Source organism: Heliangelus exortis, chromosome 11 (genome assembly GCF_036169615.1).
Source record: "Heliangelus exortis chromosome 11, bHelExo1.hap1, whole genome shotgun sequence".
In the NCBI taxonomy this organism is placed as follows: Eukaryota; Metazoa; Chordata; class Aves; order Apodiformes; family Trochilidae; genus Heliangelus; species Heliangelus exortis.
In genome coordinates, this window is record NC_092432.1 from 3,623,293 (window position 1) to 3,641,531 (window position 18,239).

The 18,239-nt window shown below is 38.9% G+C and overlaps 1 protein-coding gene across 7 annotated transcripts in view; it reads right to left on the bottom strand.

Annotated features, from left to right (window-relative positions):
- Window positions 1–407: 407 nt before the first annotated feature.
- MEF2A (myocyte enhancer factor 2A) overlaps window positions 408–18,239 on the bottom strand; it is an 80,035-nt gene continuing 62,203 nt past the window's right edge. For 3 of the 7 annotated variants that reach the window (XM_071754233.1, XM_071754234.1, XM_071754231.1), the window contains 5 exons: window positions 12,509–12,699; window positions 10,849–10,872; window positions 7,068–7,194; window positions 2,740–2,866; window positions 408–2,266 (listed from right to left, as the gene is read on the bottom strand). In XM_071754233.1, coding sequence (XP_071610334.1) covers window positions 1,870–2,266; window positions 2,740–2,866; window positions 7,068–7,194; window positions 10,849–10,872; window positions 12,509–12,699 — 866 coding nt within the window. In that variant the 3' untranslated portion in view covers window positions 408–1,869. Of the gene's footprint in view, window positions 2,267–2,739; window positions 2,867–7,067; window positions 7,195–10,848; window positions 10,873–12,508; window positions 12,700–15,139; window positions 15,312–18,239 lie in introns of those variants that run through there. The other 4 variants (XM_071754235.1, XM_071754236.1, XM_071754232.1 and 1 more) reach the window with 2 other exon arrangements.

Here is an 18,239-nt window from a genome sequence, read left to right on the forward strand (position 1 = left end):
ACCCATGATGGATGGGTCTGAGGACTCTGCCCCCACTGTCCTCCTCCTCACCACAGTCCTGGCTCTGCAAGGATCCTGCACCAAACCCAAGGACAAACCAAACCTTCTCCCAGCCAACCTTTGGGGCACAACAGAGGGAGGGATCCAGGGGCCCATTTAATGGAAGGAGGGAACAGCAAATTTGTTTCTTGGGCTTTTTCCTGAACCACTTACCAACTTAAAAAACCTTTTGTGCTCGTCTGATATGTGTTATTATTTCCCTAGCAGGAGAAATTAGGTCAAGTTTTTCCACTCTTTTGTTTTTGTTTTTTTTTTTCCTCCTCAGGAGAGGCAGCTTTAAAATGATGCCTTAAAATGTGTTGTAACAGATTTTTTTTATATTTATGCAGGATGAACTTAACACCAGATTTATTTTTTTTTTTTTGCCACTTTGCTATTTATATACATATATATAAAATGTATAATGAAGCTTAACCATACAGCACAGAGATTACAATTTAACGGCACACATTCACCACCAGTGAGGGGGACAACCCCTTTATACACCCTCTGAAAAATCTGGATAATAATATTAATAATAATTAAAATCCAAAGAAAGTACAGTATATTTAACAAAATAGTAAATATTAAACAGTGAATACTCTACTTAATAAGGACCTCGCCTTTTTTCAAGTTGGCGTCAATCCACAAAAATATACTTTTTAATCTGGTGAACGTACAATACATAGGTACTTACACCAAAGGTGATAATATATTTAGGATGCTATATACACAAAGAGTTTGGCTCAAATTTAAATTTACATATAAGTGTTCATGGCTTATTTTTCCCCCAAGGTTCCGCCTGCAAGTTTTTCCTTTTCATCTTTGAAAGCAAAAACTAGAAAGTCAAAATAAGATAAAACTATACTCTACAAAAAAGCTACAACATACAGCTTTGGCTTATATAAATAATTCATAGCAGAATGTGTTCAAAAGTACTGTATATAACTTTATATATAGTCTTCAATTCATTAGGGTATTGTTTTCTTTAATATAAAATATACATGAGCTAAAATCCGTTTCTATATTTTTCAAAGGTATGAACGTAAAAACAAATTTGTCAAACATATTCCAATTATAACTTAATATATTAATTTTACTTTGTTAATGTTCTATTTTCTAGGCTAATATTTTCTGAATATTTCATGCGAGTTCTCTATGTCTCTCTTTCACTCATTAAAAAAATCACTTCTTTGACCCAATACACTATTTTTTTTTAATTTTTTTTTTTTTTTTTGCACGTGCAAAACAGGGTTGTTTTTTTTTTTTATTTCTTATAGCATCAGCCCTTCTCCATGCACCCTCTGCAATAGAGACCCATGCCAGGTTGGGTAATATAAAGGTCATTTTATGTACAGTATTGCTTTCTTCTTCCTGCTTTTCTACTGCTCTGCTGCTACAAAGCATTATTTCTTAACTACGAGTAACCATACAGCTTGAATAAAACACACAGGGACATTACTACAGGCGAGCCCTCTCAGTTTCTGCAATCTAGTGTGGTAGGATTATAATGCAGGTACAATGTTTCTTTGCAAAACAGGTTATATTATTAAAACAACAAGTCCAGGTAAGTGCCAGACTAGATCAATACCTATAGGATTGTTCTGTTACGTTTTACCATGGGACATCTGCAGCTATACAAGAAGTTTGTCGTAAGTGCCTGATGATTTTGTGTATGCTACACACACTAGCACATATATATGCATGTGAAGATATATATATGCACGTATGTATATACATATAAATATACTTATGTCCTTATTTATAAATTTAGATATGTCAGGACAGTTCATTTTGAGAACACAAAACTGAGGAGGTGACACTGCAGGTTTATGTCACCCACGTGTCCATCCTCATTCGTTTTACCGAGGGGCTCTCTCTATCTTCAGAGTTGGGTGGTCTCCCCAGCACCACAGGAGAATGGAAATCACTTCTGGGGTCTTCCCGGTCGCTGCCGTCGTAGGAGCTGCTGGAGCTGCTGAGGCTGTCGACAGGAGAGCGACCCAGCTCCTGCCTCTGCTGCTGCTGCTGGGGCTGGGGCTGCTGGGGCTGCTGCTGCTGCTGCTGCTGCTGCTGGGGCTGGGGCTGCTGCTGCTGCTGGGGCTGCTGCGGGAACCCAGAGGGAGTTACACGGTCCCGGGGAGGTGAAATTGGTTCAGATTTTATGTTGATGTTTTGGTTGGTATTAATGGATAAATTTGAACCCTGAGATAGCTGGCTGCCAGTACTGGGAAAAAGAAAACCAAAAAAAGCAGAAATAAGAAAACACGGAAAAAAAAAAAGGAAAAAAGAAAGTGACAATTCATGGGTGATGGAGTGGTCTCGTGGTTCAGCACCCACAGAATGGGCACGTAAATAAATGCAACTTACTGAAGAGAAGAAACAAAGTTGAAAATAGCATTAATTAATGGCCTGAATGCATTTCTACACATTAAACAGAAACATTTCACATTGCCAATCATTTAAGTTCATCACGCAGGTGACTCCTTTGTAAGAAGGGGCCTGCAGGGACACAGCTTGTCAGCTCCAGCACTCAACTGACAAAAGGAGAAACACCATGAAACGTGAATGTTCTCCAGCCAAGGAACAAACCTGAAAGGCAAATGCACCAGGGCAGCAGGCAGGGAATTACAGTGCTCCTGTGCTGAATGTTCCCCAGTGCAGATTATTCAGTACCCCAACACCATCAGATGTACTTACACGAGGGAGCTGAGGGCTGCTGGACCCAGATGGTGCTGTTGCCAGGCAGATACTTGCCCGAGGGACAACATTCCTGGGGAGTTAAATCCCTGCAAGGCAGACAGGTCTGCACTAGTCAAGGAGTAATCTAGAAGGGAAAAATAAGTAGGTTTTAATTTTTAAAATATATATACACATGCATTATATATATTAAAAATATTCTTGAGAATATATGTGTTAAACACACAAAGGCTTTCTACCCAAACCAAAGGCAAGTGACCCAAAGGAGTCCACATATGAAAGGTTTCAAGTCTGGGAGCAGTCATAACTTCAGAAGGAGCTGAACAGGACATAACCCTCCAAATGAGAGCATCTTTGCAGTCTGCTTCCAGTTCCTACAAGTTCTTGTCTCACAGAGCTTCTTTAAACCCCCAGGTACAAGATATTTATGCATTTATATATAGAGATGTGCATCTAACAGCAAGACAAGCATTTGCATTTGCGAAGATTTTCATCTGCGTGGAAATTTCAAAGAGAAACAAAGTTTCTAAAACTATCCACAGAAGTCAGTAGGAGGGAATGGCGTTTCTTGCAGTACTGAAAACGTCCCGACTCTGGTCCAGCTCCAGCTGGGAGGCAGCAGTGAGTCAGAGGAGACACACACACACCATTTGGTGGCTCCTGTTTCAAAGCATTTCACAGTCCTACAAACCCAACCAGGAACAGCTCTGGCTGCCACCACCCCAGCTGCCAGGGTGGGCAAAGGGCCTGCAGGCTGCAGGTCTGGGGTCCCTGCAGCTGGAGCCTTCCTGGCCCCTCTGCCCACTCCACCTTTACATTGTCCCTCTCCCCACTTTATGTCTGATTAAACTGCCATCTCTATCAATATACTTTTTTCTTCAGACAAAAATATTAATTACTTAGAAATACAGCCTCAATGGAAATTACAATATATTCCTCATCAACAGCCAGTGGCTGGCTGTTAGTTCTGGGCAGGCTGTCATGTTCAGACAGTTCTCACTTCACTCACAGAGGTGAAGTTATTTTCACTTTATCACTCATGCTTCTTTTTCAAGGTTTTAAAACAAAGCAACTATTCTGCTTTTAATTGTTCTGTAACATGGCTTCCTTAAAATAATTTATGGTCTCGAGGATGCAACAAAATGCTACCAGCCAAATGTATTTTACACTGCCAGGAGATGAACCAAAAGTTGGTTTGGTTTTAGGTTTCTTGGTCTTGTCCTTTATGATGTATCTCTCTTGAGATAAGCTCTCTTGAATAATTTTCCCATTCCCATCCACCATTTTTCAATTTCCAGGTTTCCTTTTTAGCAGCCTCACAAGGAAGAAGAACCCAGGGCCAGCAGGGAGTTTCATTTTTCAGAGATGCATCACTGCAAGACTCTTCCCCACAACCTGGGCAAGCCCACAGGCACCTCAGCAACTGAAGCTACTTCAGCTGCCTTTGTGTGTCATTGCTTTCAGTCCACATTTTTATTGCAGCTCTGAAAAAAACTCTGCACACATTCAGATTCTTCCCAAGCTGATGGATCCAAAGCCCTTTTGCAAAACTAAACTGCAGATTTAAATAAAAACCCAAACCAACCCAATCCTCCAGTGTCTGGGGGACACACTCACCCTTCAAAGCAGCCAGACCTATGGCAAAGGGCAAGTGTAGTAAAGTGTAAGCACCTGAGGGATGTGCTACTCAGTGCCAAGGGGATTTCTGTAAGAGCAGACCTGAAGAAAATGCTTACAGAAATTCAGTTTCCATCTATGACAGCTTTTATGATAGTGACAATTAACTTCTGGTACTTTCCACAGAACGTGCCTCATGACAGGGGTTTGAGGAGATGCACAATGAGCTGCATTATCATTTCCCTAAATGATCACCCATTTGCTAGTAGTAAGAACAGGGCACTGATTTCTACACCTGAGTGCCTTGATGCAAGACAGAAAAGTCATTCAGACAAAAAAGTGCCTTCCATGTGACAGAAATCATTACTGCTGGGATCCTGACGAGATACCTTTGAAGTCTGTGCCTTTGCAAAATAACTGAACTGAACCAGTAACATAATTTATGGCTAGATATGCTCTGTCAAGTGTAAGTTACTATTTAACTCATCTCTGTAGCTGGTGTGTACTTTTTTGAATGCCTGGATTGTTTTAGAACAGTAACCTGGTTCCTTCTGGCCTCCTTCCTTTCCTGCAGAAAGACATCCTCCAGCAAAACAAGTTATACAGAAGAGTCTACTTGTGCAAAACAGAGCTCAAGAGCTGCATCTCTCCCTTCCAGCCCTGCAAAAAACCCTATGGATCCAGAAAAATAATTTCAGTAATCTATATTTTATCTTAGTCCTTGAACTGCAAAACAAATTACTACCTGAAGTGGTGACTACCCTGAGAATACACAGATGACAATTTATTTTCAACATCAGATTTCTTTTTGCAAGTCCCCTGAAAGATTTGCTCTAATAGAAACAATTTGAAATGGTCTGAAAAAAATCACTAAAGGCTAAAAGCTTTTCACCAATTATTGCATTATCAAAAGAAATGGGTTGGGTTCCAAAATGGTATGGCAGTGGTAACAGCATTTGTCCACCATTTGTGACACCTGTTTCAACAGTCTGAGGCTTCCCGACATGCTGACTACAGCCCTCTCATCCTGTTTGATCTTTCAGCCTGTTGTGGCCATTAACTTGTAGGTTATTCTGGGTGAGGGGTACACCCAATACTGCTTCCCAAAACAATGTTAGGCTGGGTGGGAGAATGAAGGGATCTGTGTCAGGTAAAACCCAATGTTCAGTCTTCTGAGCAGCAACCTGAAGTGTTTGTTTACTTTAAGCTGCCACTAAACACAGTGTAGACACAATCCTTATGTTAAGTATCAAACCAAGATCTGCATGTCCAGCACCACCAAGGGAAACTGAGGCAGAGAGGGGCTGGGGGGGTAGGAAATGTCAGTTATTGAGCACATTAATTCAAAAAGATACAAAAAGTTGGAAGTTGTTTGGCTGGAAGATGGCTACAAGTGTAGTGACGGCTTTCAGAGCCTAAAAATGTGTATAAAATTTCATCCTTTTTTGGGGGGGAGAAATTACTATGAGTGGATGGTTGCTCTATCTATGCCACCTTCCAACAGTTGAGTTTCCTGCTGGCGCCCTCCTTGCAGAAAATCCCCTCTGTCTATCACTCAGGTTTCATCTCCAGACCTTGAAGGTTTTTTGGATTTGTCCTGAGCAGCTCCTTCCATCTGGCCAGGGCTGCTCAGCTGGAAATGGAAATGCTGTAGTATAGCTCTGTTCTTAAGAGCTACCATTGCAGAGGAAAGAAACGAGAACTTTTATTGGATTTATTCTGTATTTAGAACTTGAAAACCTACCAAATAAGATTTTAAACTTGCAACACAGTGGTTCCCAGTTCAAAAATTCCTCTTTTAACAAATCATAGCACTTATATTTTAATATCTTAACTAGACTTCACCTGAGTATGAAACTAAACTTGGGAATTATTTCTTTTTTTTTCATTTCCAGTTGTAAGAGTTAAAATAGCTATTATATAAAATAGTAGTTGATACTCATTTGCAGTGTAGTTTCTCTGCAGGTGCATTTGACTAAAATTAAACTATGCACCCCAGATCAATGGTAATCAACCTGACACCATCAGTGCTGCAGCCTTTCAGGGAAATGATTGCACAGATTTCTTCACTGATTACACACAGAGTCTGTAACAAATACAGAACCTTCTCCAGTGGCATGGAGACAAAACAGGAGGCACCACATCATCAACTACTTTGCAAACCAGCAAACCATTTGTAACTATTACCAAATTCCTTGCATCACACCCATCTTGGATAAAAAGAGCTTTCTGAAGTCCTTCCCAGAAACTTGCAGTGGGACCTCTGACAGTGCCTCCCCGTGGGACCCCACCTCACTCTCAATAAAACCACTGAGGAGGAAGAGGAGGAGGCCCTGCCTGGGTTTCATCCATCCAAGCTTTTCTTGGAAAATCCATCTCCCTCCCCAGGGTCACTGTGCTCTCAAGTGTTGCCTGACAGGGAGGCCCTGCAGTCCTCCCAGGGAAAGCTCAAAGCTGCTGGAAGCAGTGACTTTGGTTGTGTCTGTCTCTGCCTTCAGCTGTGTGCAACCTGACTGACTGAAAGCTTCTTCCCCATGTCTCAACATTTACAGATTTTACAAGGTAAAAGCTCATTTTTGATGAATAAGAGCCTTCAAATGAACTGAACAGGAAAATAAAGTGTCACAGAAATGCAAATTTTTGGGGGCTTGTGAATCAGACAAGCCCTGTACCTCTGACAAATCAACCCACTGATTAAAAACAATGCTTACCAGTGTTGTAGGCAGTAGGCATGGCCGAGTACACCAATCCCTGCGGGGGCAAGCTTGGAGTTGTCACTGACACCACAGGGGTAGCAAGAGGCTGTGTAGACTGAGAACTACTTATCCTTTGGGTATTCTATAAATGATTAAAAATAACAACACGTCTTGTGATATCAGTCAGAACAATGGCAAATCAAGTGCTAACGTCAAAATAGCATTCATTTAAAAGGTGGTTCTTAGATTTATCTTTTTAGTTACGGATACATCCTTTTTTCAGTCAGGATAGATTTTCCAAACAAGCCAAAACATTTCAAGACAACCAAAATGACCTTGGAAAACTGAAATGAAAAATTAATTCAGACTAACTGGTTGGCTTCCTGTGCATGCAGATTTCCATAGTGTTAGAGTTGTAGGACAAAAATAAATGCAATTTCTTAGGGATCTACACAACAATTCACAGAAGTTAAGTGATCTAAGAGGTTTTAGTTTTATTTTTAAGAGTCTCTAGTGCAGATGGTGAGATGCAATTCCACCACAAAAGATTTTCCCACTTCCCAGCTGTTTATCCAATTTTCAAAATTTTAGCTGCCAGTTTTGTCACTGTGCTGACTGCACCTGTCCTGAAAGGAAGACAGAGATCTCCTAAATTTGTGCTGATAAGACCTCATGATAAAATCATCTTGCTGTTCCCATGGTTCCTGAGAAACTGAGAGAGCACTTGTTATAATGCAGATTTGTTTCGAAGCAAATGACATTTGAGTTCACACAGAGCAACTGTGCTTTTTGACAGGAAAAAAAGCTAAAGTAAGACTGTCTCAGATTATCTCTTCTACTGTAGGCATGATGTAGCTTCTTATTAACAGCCTGTCATTCCCACCAACTGGGATAAGCACCTGTAGCAAACTTATCACTCAAATTAAGCTCTTTAACCAAGTTTGCTGTTTAGAAAACTGTGTATTAAACACTGTGGTGAAAATCAGCAGACAGCAGAGCTGCTCTGTCACAGAACTACTGCTCTTCACAGAAGCAACTTTAAATCTGCCTTCAAAATATGCAGTTGAACACCATTTAGCCACGCCAGTTACTGTCAAGAACAGGATGTGCCACATTTTATTTTTAAACAACAGATACTTAGTTTTACCTACAGAAGTCTTAGAAAGACTGGAAGTAGTAGAAGTCTCTATGCTCTCTGGGTTCTACATTGTTACAGAATCATTCCCAGTTAAAGGAGATGCAATTAGCATCCTTAAAGGATTAGCAATTAAAGGAGATGGATTTCAAAGTCTTGAAAATGTGTTTTTAAAGCAAGCCTCTATCTCTGGAAAAAATATTTGCTATAAAAAGTAGCAGTTTTTCACCTCTTTGGTAGAGGTCCACCTCCTAGCTTTAAAAGATTATTACTACTTTTTCTGCAGTTCAGACAGGAGTACAAATATTCCAGTACCTGCAGCACTGAATTTTTTTCTCCACTCAGATCTTGAGAGAGAGAGAGAGCAGTATAAAAACCCACGATTCCTTTTATAACAAGGGAATGCACAGGTACTGAAACAGGGCTCTTGTCATTCAAACTGGAGAAGATAACTTGAGTGCTATCAATCCTTAGCTTCTATCTTTCCAGTTTCAAGAAAAAAAAGTGCACCACAGCTACTACATTAAAATTAGCTACAATCTTCCACTGGCTACCAGCTTCTGATCTGTTTTCTCTGGCTGCTGTTGAAAGTTGCATTTGAGCCTGGTAAGAATCTGGAGGCTCTCTGGCAGCTGTTCAGATGGACCCACCCTGCTTCACAGTAACCAAATTTCAAAGCCCTAAATCCCAGAGAAAGTCCCCCTGATTTTATTTGGTGCAATTTATCCCTTTAAATCACTTATGTACTTCTGAAAATCTCTGCTAGACCAAGTTTATCTGGCATATAGATATGTTATTAGAGCAGATTTCTGTGCCTGTCAGGAATTGACCTTTTTCCAAAGCTTGCTTGGATGGCAGCCTATAAAGTTGGGATTACTGTATAATGGAAAAGTTAGAGGAGTATGCTGGGAAACAATCCAGACCAAAGGATTTCCCCATGGGATTGTGTTTTTTTTTTAAGTGGCTAATAAAGGTGGTTTTCTGAGGTAATTTATTTCTGAACATAATCCTAAACACTCAGCCATATAAAGACACAAAGAAATATTCAGTGGTGCCTGATGCTTGTTGTACTCAGAGGTTCAGCCAGATTAATTACAACTCTCAGGAATTTTTTTTTATTATTTGCTGAAGTGTCACAAAGCACAGCAGTAACAGGAAGAACTCAGTATCTTCATTCCTTGCTTTCTGGTTTTCATATTTCATGCTTGGTTCCAACCACACAGCATGGACATTCACAGGCATTGGGAACTGCCTCCTAGCACAGGGATTAGCAGAGGAACAGAGGTTACTCTGCAGGTGTATTTCAGATTTCTTCACCACTATTGCATTTTCTTTGTGTGCTTTCTATCCCTGACAGATGAGCTCAGTTTTCTAACCACTAGATGGCCCACGCTCCACACGGTGTCATCACCCAACCCGTGCTGCAAGTGGCACTGTTTATCTCCCACTGGGAAGAGCACAGCGATTTTGAGCAGGTAGGAATACTTGAATCCAAGTGCTTTTGCATTAATTCCAGTTGCAGTATTTTGATTAAGTGGTTTTACATCGAATTAAGGTTCATGGCTCGACTAGAAACCAGATGCTCCTCTATGAAGGTGAGAACATGGGTGACAACTGTTCAGAACTGCAAGTCATTCCAATAAACCTTAAGAACTTAAATACTGGCTCTCAAAAGGAATTTCCCTTACTCTTGTAAATGTAGTGCTCATGTTTAAGGTGAAAAAATAAATAAATCAACCAGTAGCATGCATTCATCAAGAAATAGATCTAAATCACTACATTTTCCATGCTTTCATGCAATTAGAGCCTCATATTAGCAACAGGTCCATGTTCACAAGGAAATCAAGGTATGTAACAGGCAGAGTTCTTTGTGTATCTTTACAGCTGCACTCTGATTCAGCATCTTCTGCGTGGTTTGTGCTACAGCAGCTTAACAATTTGCAAACTGCTCTAAAAATAAGTTAAAAAATATTTAGCCTTACGTTATTTTCCAGACAGAATGCCAAATGTTAAAACCTTTTGGAAAAAATAGAAAATAAAAAGCCACAAATCCCAAGAGTTTGCTTTCAAAACCAAAATCTCTTTCCACTGGAAAAAGGTAGAATTATTCATTTGCCATTCTCTATTGCTTTTGGTAAACAGGGAACACCCCTGTGGTTTGATAATCTCATGCAGGATGAAATAATTCTAAACTCCAAAAAGGTGACCTCACCAGCAATGATGTAATCTCCTTGAAAATAAGAGAAGTAACACAGGGCTTGTGTTACAATCTGAAGAACTTTGTGAGTGAAGCCACTTTCTAAAAATATTCCAATAATTTACGAGGTAAGTGGTTATTTATATTTTACATAATAGTCAGTAAGCACCCTATACACATGGACAGTTACTCTGTAAGGCTCTGTTCCAATGTTCCCTCCAAGAAAAGCTGAAATATTTTCAGGAAAAAAACAAACAAGTTTACAAATAGAAAGCACTAGACTTTGGATGCGTTTTCAACTGGAACTGGTCGGGTTTTCAGTTTGATAAAACAAATGTATTTTTGTCTGCTACCAAGGGAACACTGGAATTATTTAAAATATGTAATGAAGCTACAGTTAAAAAGCTGTAGTAAAAGACATTTTTAGCATCTTGCTCTCTCATCAAACAGTAGCCCAAACTCACCAACTCCAATTCATCCTCCTCCGACTGTACTCAGCAAACAAGAGGGATAACACAGTTACTAAGAATAGCATTGCTTTCAAAAATGAAAGAAAAAGTCACATTCGTGCTTCAGCTTTTTTATTTACTTTAATTAATAGCTTGAATTGGCCACCTGACTCTGTAAATAATACTAGGAAGGATAATTTCTGTAATTTGGGTCAATTAAAAAACCTGTACTGGCAGAACAAACATTTTGGCAAAATTTTAGTGCAGGAAGAGCTCAGCAAAACCAAGGACACAGCCACACATTGACAACACAGACACAGAGCATGGCAGCTTCTGGCTGGACTGACCCAGTGAACAGACAGCTCAGTAACAAAATATTTTTCAGACACAACCACCACACCATCCCAGCACCTCTACCCTGAAATCTCCTTCCCATTTCCTCAAAAAGACAGACAAAACCTAAATTGAGTAGTATGGTTTTCTTAACACAGCCATAAACAGGCACTACACACTGAGAACATGAAAAAAAGTACATTAACAAAATCCCCTTGTATCTATTTGTAATTATTTTAAAAGTTTAATTTTCACTTGAATTCTCAGCCAGTGTATTTTCTGTGCCTTCTACACTTCACTATTCCTAGAAAAACATAGAACTTCAAGAATCATTACCCCTAGGATAATTATAGCTTTTGTTACTTGCATTAATTTGTATTATTCATCATGAATACCAGAAAGAAATGTAAGCACTTGTATCTTAAAAACAAATAAGAATTACACAGAGAGTGCTTGTATTGTTTACACCCTGCTCCTCTTAGTTATGGTTCATTATTCCATACACAGAAAACACAAATGTACACTTAGGTGCTTAAAATTTCTGTGTGACAGTGAAAGACTAAGACCAAAGGACACGGCCAAGCAAATTAAAGGAAAAATAGAGTAACTCTTCTTGAAAGACCAGTTCTGGTCTCAGTGCTGTGGTTGCCTCATTCCTGACACGAAACTTGAGTGCTATTCCAAATCTAGGCTGAACAAACATTACTACCAAGATGCCACACTGCCCAGTAGCACTGAGAACACACAGATCAGGGCTGAGCCTCATCTCATGGCTCTTTTATGCCTTCACTGGAGACACGACACCCACCACAGGACACACAAGGTTGCATTCCAGCACACCACATCAAACAAGCATTTCTCTCAGACCATCATTACCACTGAAGCTACGTTTCACATCCCACAACCATTATGACCCAGGAAAAAGAGGTACAAAGTGTGCTTTGGGGCACACTAATACAGCTCACATCACCAACAGAATCAGCCATTCCTCCACAGAATAATGCAAAACCCTTCTGCAAACCCACATCATCCAAACCAGAGTTCTCCACACTGAGGCACTGAGATGTCAGATCAAAAAATCCTCATCTGTTCCTAGGACTGCCCTCTAACCACAGTTAGGTCAGGCTGCTATTTTACACTTTAAAAGAAAAATCTTCCTTACAATTTTAACTTCTCCCAAGGAAACAACTTAACTTAGATCTTCATGAGGGCAATTTCAGAACACAAATACTTTCCTATTACTGCAACCTATGGTAAGCAGATCAAACAGTTTCTCCCTGTGCATGTGGATAGAACACTTCATTTTTACAAAGCCAGTCCAAGGAACAAATGTTTAACTTACCAGTGGTGGCATCATGCCCTTGCTGGAGGGTGGGATGACAACACGGAGGTCAGGCTTGCGATTGTTCATTCCCAGATTGCCTCCTCCAGGTGGAGGTGGAGACTTGGTAGGCATGACCTTGCCTAAGCCATTCCCACCACCAGTAGTTCCAAGTAGACTTGGTGAAGCTCGAGAATTCACAAACCCATTCCCTGAGAGGAAAAAGAAATGTTCTGTGAGACAGACCAAGGAGCAACACAAAACGTTGGTGCGCGTGTACGGATCACGGAATGTTTCCTTTGTGAAACTTCCAAGAACAAAACTTCTCACAAGAGGCTCAGCATTGAATAATTGAACAAACAAAAACCACTTTCACCAGAAGATCAATATGTAAAGGTAACATCACCTCAAGGGCACACTGTGGCAGCTTAAACGCTGAGAAGAGCATATCTCAAACAACTATTTCTAATAACATCTGCTGTGGGCTTTTCATTTTGCCCTTTCAAGTTCCTCCAGGCTGAGCTTGCAAAAACTGGGCTCTTGCACAGCCCCACTTCATCCCCACCCCCACAGCACATGAACTATATTGAGTTGTTGCCCTGGAGAATAAAACTCAGCTCTTAAAGTTTCTATTTCTAAAAGCTATTGTTCAAATATCTCCAGTATCTATTTTCTAGTAAAATTCATTTCATTCTCAAATTATTGTATTTAGCAATACTGAGGGGAACAAATCCTTTCCCTTCCAGTTCTGGACACAGATATACACAATTTATGCCCAACAATTTATTATACACAGGTCTTTTTTTACCTGATACTCATTCAAAGTAGAATTAGATCAGCCAAAGCCTACAGGTCCTGGCTTCAGCACTGAAATCTCCAAAAACTGAACACACTCTGACTGCCTTAGCTTACACTCAAAACAGGTCAGAAAAAAGTAAAAAGACAGCAAAACAGTGAAGTGCCTGCGTATTCTGTTTCCCTGTACTGAAAAAACACACCAATTTGTTCACCAAAATATATTTCTCAAAAAAAATTAGTGCCAGATTCCAAAGATTTTATCATATTTATAGCAATAATTCCTAAAATACACACACCTTATTTCATTGGGAAATAAAATAAAATGTTGTTAAGCAGGGGGAATTTCACAACAGGGAACCCTACAGTTCTACAGCACTGCAGAACCTGTGTATGAATAAATACAATTCCTAGTAAAATTATGTTTGTGCTAACATTGCAGTGCTGAAAGCAGCCTTTATAGTCAAAATTCAAGGAGAAGTCTATTACACAAAGTTCCCTGTGTATCAAATTCTCTTCTAATAGCCCCTAGCACCATACTGCCATGAATTTTATATTATTATTCTAATTTGAAGAGGCCCCTATGCCCAATCCAATTTTATTACATAATTACATATTAATCTAAAAGCAATTAAAATAAGAAAGTTGTCAGTGTCACATTCTACCTTCTTTAGCAAAATTTTTAATGCCTTGAAAAGCTTAACTGGAATGAAAAAACAGTAACATGTCTCAGCACACATCCTGAAGCTGCCTGGTACTGCTGAAAGACATAGTAGAATATCTTTGCTTTTTTCTAACTAACAGAGTTTTATAGAGGTCTTTTGGAAATAAAGTTACTGCCTAAGATTTTGGAAGAAAGAAAAAAAAAAAAATATAAGTAGGTAGAGCTTACTGGAATTTGCAACCCCAGTATTCTCACACACATAAGGATGAGCAGTAAATTCACCAATTTAAAGGCAGGATTTCAAATCAGGATTTACTTTGTGGATTTCCTCCTGTGCCAAAAGCCTGACCACACATGGATGATCTGATACATCCCTTGAGTTTGTCAAGGTTAACAGAGCAAGGAGGGGCTGTTCTAATTCAGTACTTTCCTGAAACAGTTGTATGGGAGGTATGGGATTACATTTTCTGAGAATTCTACCACTGAAATCAGAGGTTATGAAGGAAAGAAGGAATACAGAGAGCAGAAAGAAGAAAAAGCTTTTTATGAGAGCATTCTCCCTTCTGTACGAAAACCACAGTAAAAACATTTTGTGACTCAAGTATCCACATTCCTGAGCTGAAAGCAGCAGAATTTATTGGGATGCTTCTAGGTTAGTGATAAAATTTAGTTGAAGTGGCTGGAAAGTTTGACTGGAGTAGGGAAAACATACTAGAGCTAAATATACTCCTGACTGCTGGGAGAGAACCAACCACAGCTGGGTCACACCAACCAAACCAACCAACCAACCAAAAGAATTAAGTTCTGTGCTACCCCAAGGCTCTTGAAACTGTGAAAGAGCTTTCACAGAATCATGGCTTTGTTACACACAGTCATGCATCAATACCTATCCACTGCAAATGAGGGTGACCATCAGTTCCAGGCAGCCTACATGGCATCAGACTGCAAGACAAATCTTTAAGCAACAGACAGTGAAAAATTTAAGTAGCTATGGGAAAAGATGTGAGGAAGGAAAAGCTACTAGGAAATAATATGATTTTCACCAAATTACACCTATAAAATTGTTACGGTAGCTTCTGTTTATATCAAAAATATCAGAATATTTAAAGAACCTACTGTTACAAAAAAAGTAAAGCCTGAGCTTTAATGAAGTAATAAATAGCATTTATTACTCACGAGGCTGTCAGGGTTACCTTCTGTGTGCTAAAGCTGCAGTGTTCTGAGTTGAATCTGAACTCCAGAACAATAGCAGTGTGTACAAACAATGAGTTCTGCACAGCATTTCAGTCTATCCTATGATACCATTTCCTGTCCTCTGTTTTTGAGTATTTCAGTAGCTCATGTGTTAAATCTGGACAGTGTCTTTCTTCCACACCCAATACAGTCATTTCCTGCAGCCCTTATTAAAAAGGCTCTGCCAGTCCTTCAGACATTTCATGCTTTTGGTGGTGCTGTCAAAAACAACAAAGTTCTTGCCATTACCTTCTCTGGGCAGTATCAGTCAGCTGCAGGGCAGAGTCAGAGCACTGGTTCTGAGCATTTCTCAAAGGGAGTATTTAGAAAAAAAGGCATTAAGAATGGGAGAAATAAATAATGTCCAAAGTGTGCAGTGCCAGGGGTATTAATCCAGTAACAGCCCTTTGCCATAAATAACAGGCACTGGACATTTAGCAAACACTGAAGCATATGTATGAATTCTCTGAAGAATCATGTGTTAGGGCTGCAGTAAGACTGCAGAATATTCATTTTTAATATCAAATTTAGCCTTTTTTCCTGTTAATAATCTAATAAGAAAATCAAATTACAGGAGTGAAAGGATCACTAAAAGCTTGGTATTTCTTAGAGTAAGGTCAGGAGCCAGAAAAAGATAATGATTACAGGATGATGCAACCATAGGGCAGTTTGCCAAAGTGAAGCTTTAATAACTCCATATATTCTTACTCTTTTGTATAATACAGAAATTGTATCTACCCCACCCACTATAGATCTTCCCCGGAGACAATTATTTTCTGTTTAAAAATACCATCAGATTGAAAAATGGAACCAGAATCCAGAATCCAGTGTAAGTGTAAAAGAAGACTGCTGTGTTTACTTGTACTGCAAGAGTTATATTTCATTCTAATTCTTTAAAACAGACTATGAAAGCATTTTTGAAACACATGACTTGGCAAACACACACACACACATCAATGCAAAGATGATAGACTCTCAATTATATGAAGAATTTTTAAAAAGGGTTAAAATTAAAATTTAGTTAGGTTTGATGATAAACATTGTTCAGGTACATTAGCCTACTTCTTGTTTAGTCAGAAAATAACCTCTTTTCTGAAGCTAAATGTTAAAATCCACCCCTTTTAACAGCTGTATATTCTGCCTTCAGAAATGTAATATAGCTTAATCTCATTTATTGTCCTGCAGCCCAAGACCTTGCATTCAATTACATGAGCCAGACTCATATTTCACTACATAAATCACATCAGCTGGAACAATGAACACATGTGGCTGGAAAGTACTCCATGTACTTATTACTACTCAAAGGAATAAATTATAGTCATTGATGTCATTAATCTTTTTTTTTTTGTGTGTGGTTCACCTTTAGAGAAACTGAACAGTTATACAGAGTTTTGGAAAATAAATGTGGGCAAGCAGCTAGGCAATGTAAGATGAAGCAAAAATAAGAATGGTAGTGAACAAATATTTATGCCTCAAATGACATCACACAACCCAAGAAATGTCACACAATTAGAAGCAGAAAATTGTGTTTGCAGTAAGTCACTGATTCCCTAAGCACTGAGAAGACCAGATAAAATCTACTGAAGAAAAACATCTACATGTACATCCCCAGGGGAGAGAAGGGGGAAAGATAATGCAAATAAATACAACAACAGCATTTCTGTGTGCATTAGTTGCACAAATCATTCAGTTTTGCCTTTTTTTTTCTGAGTATGGCAGTTTTAAATGGAAACTTAAGAAAAGGAAAACAAAATAGCATTTGCTGTTAATAATGTATTTTCAGCTTGGCACAGAAATCACTGCTGATTCTACCATCATTTAAAAAAGCTTAAGTTCTCTGCTAGCTTTGGAAAGATTTTACTGTAACATCAAGGAAACTGCAATAATTATGTTTCCAGTGATCTTTACAATTCAGTACTTCAGATAATATTATGATGAGAATTAAAACATACGTTTGACAGTAATGTAAGATTTCTAATATGCAAGATCTATACTTTAAGGCAGTACTTCAGGTTTTAAAATGCAGCAAGAAGAAATACACATGACTAAGTGTCAAGGCAGTGATTACTCACATTACAAAACAAACAAAAAAATGCTCATTTTCCATATCACTGGATTTTTTTTTTTTCCCCTAAGCTACATGAGAGACCATTTTCAAAGATATTTAGAATTTAAATGGGCCTTCAAGACAGAGTCATTACTCAGAATGCAACAGCAAACCTAAAACAGAGGCACAGATGCTTTTGCACCTTTGTGTGAAACCTTAGCAGTGGCAATTGGGTACCCCTCAGGTCTTCTGTGTATTAAACAGCTTACAGTGGCTGAAATCAGTTCTACTTTCTGAACTTGTTGATTTTCCTGTATTTACACAAAACCACTGTGAAGAATGGACAACAGAAGGGATATGTTTCCAGCACCTGAGGATATGGGGTGCTGTATCCTGGGCAAGGTGACACACAAATGCTGAGACTTCACAGAAACAGATAAATTGCAATGCTGCAACCCAAATGGAACAGGGTTTAACACTGACCATGGGCAACAGAACCATGAAAATAATCTGAATCATTGAAGCACTGGATCTGATTAATAGAAAAAAATTAATTAGCTTTAAAAAAAGCTGTAATGCCAGACATTTTTCAACCTCCCAAAACTAATACCCTTGACAAATAAAAATTTTCTGCAATTGCTTATGTGATGGGTAAAACTTTAAAAAATTTTTAAAAATTTAAAAAATAATATAGAATAAAAATGCTTCTTTGAGATACAACTGCAGATGAAATAAGCCCTCAGTATTACATCATTATCACAATTTCTTTTTTCTTGACATAGAAAACCCACCTACCAGTCTTGGCTACAAAACACAGATACTCTACTTGAAGTTGTTTTCCACCAAAAAAAAACCCCAAAAACCAACAAACCCAAAGAGTAAAGTTGGCAATTGACTGCTAAAGCAAATCATACCTATTCCAACTGAGTTGGAACTCAATTGAGCAGGACTTGAGACAAAGACTCATGAGCCTTTTTTGTTTGAACTGGGTCCCACCTATGCAAGATAACCTT